General features: G+C 26.0%; 1 protein-coding gene across 1 annotated transcript; it reads right to left on the reverse strand.

Moving 5' to 3' along the window:
• Positions 1 to 373: 373 nt before the first annotated feature.
• On the reverse strand, positions 374 to 1,977 carry LOC127102857 (F-box/kelch-repeat protein At3g06240). The gene has a single exon (XM_051040182.1). It carries the CDS (start codon positions 1,826 to 1,828, stop codon positions 602 to 604), a length of 1,227 nt encoding a protein of 408 aa, XP_050896139.1. The 5' UTR covers positions 1,829 to 1,977; the 3' UTR covers positions 374 to 601.
• Positions 1,978 to 3,893: the final 1,916 nt, after the last annotated feature.

A 3,893-nucleotide genomic window follows, 5' to 3' on the forward strand; every position in this document is an offset into this window, starting at 1 on the left:
TCTCTTTATTCTGCCTAAATTTGACAAGCAATATATCATATTCAAACATGTTCATTTTACTCACTGCTAAACATGTCTCGTACTTTTTTTGATAAAATTAAGAAACCAATTCTACAGCAGTGTTAATCACCTGCAAACAACATTACAGCAGACACTTAGGAGCATATAACTATATCATATTTTTGTGTCTGATAAAACCCCAACTCTGAGCATTGTAGCCAAAGTAATTTTTAGAATTTGCAAAAGAGAGTAAGATTAAGAATACATCATAAACTTAGGATCATATATATTTCAAGTAGGATAAAAGGAAATTCAAACGCATTATCATGTTCTCCAAATATAAATTGGAGACAGTTCAATAAAAGCCAAAAGATAATTGGAAGTTTCTAAGAGTTGAAATAAAAATAAAACCAGTTATAAAACAGACACATAATAGACTTTCAATATAATATTCATAATGGTTTATTAATTTTTCATACACTTGATAATCCTAATTTTGATATGAGGGATTGACAACTCACTTTTTATCACTGAAAGTAAAAGTATCCTAATAAACACAATCATAAATCTCTTATCTCTTATGTGAAAACAAGTAAGCTAACTAATGATTTCTTCCTCCAATCGAAACAAGACTTTCTTTATAAATTATTATTTTAGAATTTTCCGCTCCTTTAACACCGTCAAGCTCCTCAATCATTTGGGTACATAAATCAAAGCAGATTGGATCTCCTCCATCTTCCTTTGCGAAGAATATATCACCATTCTTCCCCGCTCCAATAGAATACTTAATATCGTCGGACAAGGGTCCAACAACAAAGATTTTAGTCCAAGATTCCTTCACACCCAATTTGCCTAAAATTGATATGTGAAAAGTAGTTGTATACGATAAAATGGAAGCAATGGATCCATTTAACAACACCAACGCATGGCGCACACAACTATTGGGATCTATGTCTAAGGGGATATGTGTGGGTATGATTGTGGTAAAACAAACCTCATTGGTCAAGTCAAATGACACCACATACTCTTCATTGTCATCTCCATAATAGTTAGAGAGCCAATGACACATTCCATCCAAATACAGTAGATCATTATTACAGTTGCCACCTTGCCAACAACAAGCAGGAAGGACGAGATCAACTTTCCTCCAAGAATTACATACTAGGCTATATACCTCCCAAAAGGGAACATAGTCCCCACAGACATCTTCCCATTGCACATCAGGCGGAAGTGGACGAGCATTGTCATCATAATCCGATATTGGAACAAAACCTACATTCCTAATAATCTTATAGTCGTCACTAAAAGGGTCATAACCAAATCCATGAATAAACTTAATAATAGCCTGATAAGGTGGTAGAGACTCGACAGGGCTGGGAGGAATGACTTTGAATTCTTCCGTAGCTGGATTCCACAATACAATGGCGCCATCACTATCGTAAAGACATAGAATTCCATTTATACTACCAGAAACCAATACAAAAAATCCAGGGTCCTCTTGTTGAAATGGATTTGGAAAGTCCAATTTAACTTTATTCTCAAACCGCTCGCCAGAAAGTGAATCCAGAGTGAAACTAACGTAAGTACGATCGTGATTGCAAACTTCTTGATGAAGGATGATTGATGTATCATTGTAGTAAGAGTGAGGAATGGATGTGAAATTATTGCGAAACATGATCATAAAATTAGGGTTTTCAAACAAAACAGACCATGTTTTGTTTACACATCCAAAACGCTTCAAAGATTTTAAAGGAAGTTTTGATAGAATGGAGAAAGCAAGATCATCAGGTATGTAATTTCTTACCTTCTCACTTACAGATTTCGCCATCTTCGATCACAGAGCAAAAGAAACGATGAATTGAAACGTCCTCGTTGCAACCGCCAAAACCTCTTTCCATCGTCACCGAGGTCAATTTTGACAATTTTCAAACACAAGTAATTGCAAAATTTCTTTTCATTCTTTTATTTTTTGGTATAACTGAAAAATATCTTTATTCACTTGAATAATTTGGTTTCTCCATTTTCTTATTTAAGTCAGAAGTTTATTAATTTATTTATTCATTTGCAATATTATACTTTATTTTACAATCTACTTTCTTTATAAAAAAAAGAAATATTTTAGACTTTTTAATTGATTCTATTTTTCTTTTATATATTTTTTTCTTTTTTTTCATAAAATATTCTAAAAATTTATAAATTTTTCTAATGTATTTATTCATTTGCAATATTATACTTATTTTACAATCTATTTTCTTAAAAAAAAAATTACTATTTTATAATTGATTTTATTTTATTCTATTTTTTTAGAAACTATTCTTTCAAAAAATAAGAATATTTTACTTCTTTTAAACGGTTTTGTTTTTTATTTTTTATTTTTGTATTTTTATAAAATATTCTAAAAACTATATTTATTCCAAATAAAATCATAAATTGTTTATGTTTTTATTTATGAATATCTCTTATGTTTTGATAATTTTAATAAATAAGGATTAACATTATTAAGTTGTATTGTGCATTTCCTATTTATTTCATCATTGAGGCAAGAAAAAAAGTTATCTCATCATTTTACCAATTATTCTCTCTTTTTTTTTAACAAAAGCTTCTATTCTCTCTTAACTGCTTCTAATTTCCTATATATTATTTTTGCATTTATACTAAATACTAAATAGTACGTAGAAATTTTGAAAAATAAGGAGTAAAAAGAGAACTTCTATATTCAAGTTCGAAGTTTTTCTGCAAATTCAAGATAAGAGAGAGAATTATTCAATATATGGGTGCAGGGACAGAGTCAGGAAAATTAGTATATGGGGACAAATATATATATATATATATATATATATATATATATATATATATATAATATATATATATATATATATATATATATATATAAAAGTTATATGTATTATATATTAAATTATTTTTTATTATGCTACTTTTTAATAATAGTTATAAAATATTTGTATCATATTTATATTTGTGAGACATAATTAAAATATAATGTAATTTTTATATTATTTAATAATATATATTTATTAAATTAAATTTAAAATAAAATATATTAATTTTAAATGTAAAGTATGTATTTTTTTTAAAAATAAATATCATTATTAATATAATAACTTTTTAGTCTCTAAGTGTAATGACAATAATTAAAAAAAATACACAAGTAAAAGATCTAAAGTTTAATTTGGATTTAAGAATCATTAGTTATCTCTACAATAAAAATATACAATGTCACATCATTTTTTAATATTATTTTAATTTTAAAAAGTTAAAATTTTAAATCAATTAAGATTAAAGATATTAATATCTTCCTTCAATCAAATTAAAATATACAATGTCATATTATTTTAATTTTAAATAAATTAAAATTTTAAATTAAATAACACTAAGATTATTTGACCCAACAAAAACTAAAGGTGTCAAGAACCTGCCTTAATTATATGTCATAGTAATTGGTGATTCATATTATCTAATAAATTTTAACTAAAAATTCAATATAAACATTTAATACATTTAATACAAAATTTAATACATAATTTAATATCAATGCCATGACACCAAATACTAATATCTTATCATTGATTTCAATTGTAATTAGTACTTATTTCAACATTGAATTACATATTAAATAATGAATTTAATTGATATATACTAACAGTGTAAAGATTTTTTACACTGTCAGTTAATCATAATCATTGATTTGTTTAAAATATTTGACTTTTATTTTAACCACTTCAAAACTTTTTACACTGACAGTGCATAACAATTAATCTCTTAAATAATTAAATCAATTATAATACTGTGTAATGTTAATTTATATATTAATATTAATATTAATCATATTAGTAATGCATGTATGTGTGAGATAATAGTGGGGGCATAGACCC

The sequence above is a fragment of the Lathyrus oleraceus genome, chromosome 7, assembly GCF_024323335.1.
Source record: "Lathyrus oleraceus cultivar Zhongwan6 chromosome 7, CAAS_Psat_ZW6_1.0, whole genome shotgun sequence".
Lineage (NCBI taxonomy): Eukaryota > Viridiplantae > Streptophyta > Magnoliopsida > Fabales > Fabaceae > Lathyrus > Lathyrus oleraceus.

Bases quoted from the DNA above. Each gene is read 5' to 3' on its own strand.
- LOC127102857 (XM_051040182.1), bottom strand. From the start codon at position 1,828: ATGGCGAAATCTGTAAGTGAGAAGGTAAGAAATTACATACCTGATGAT.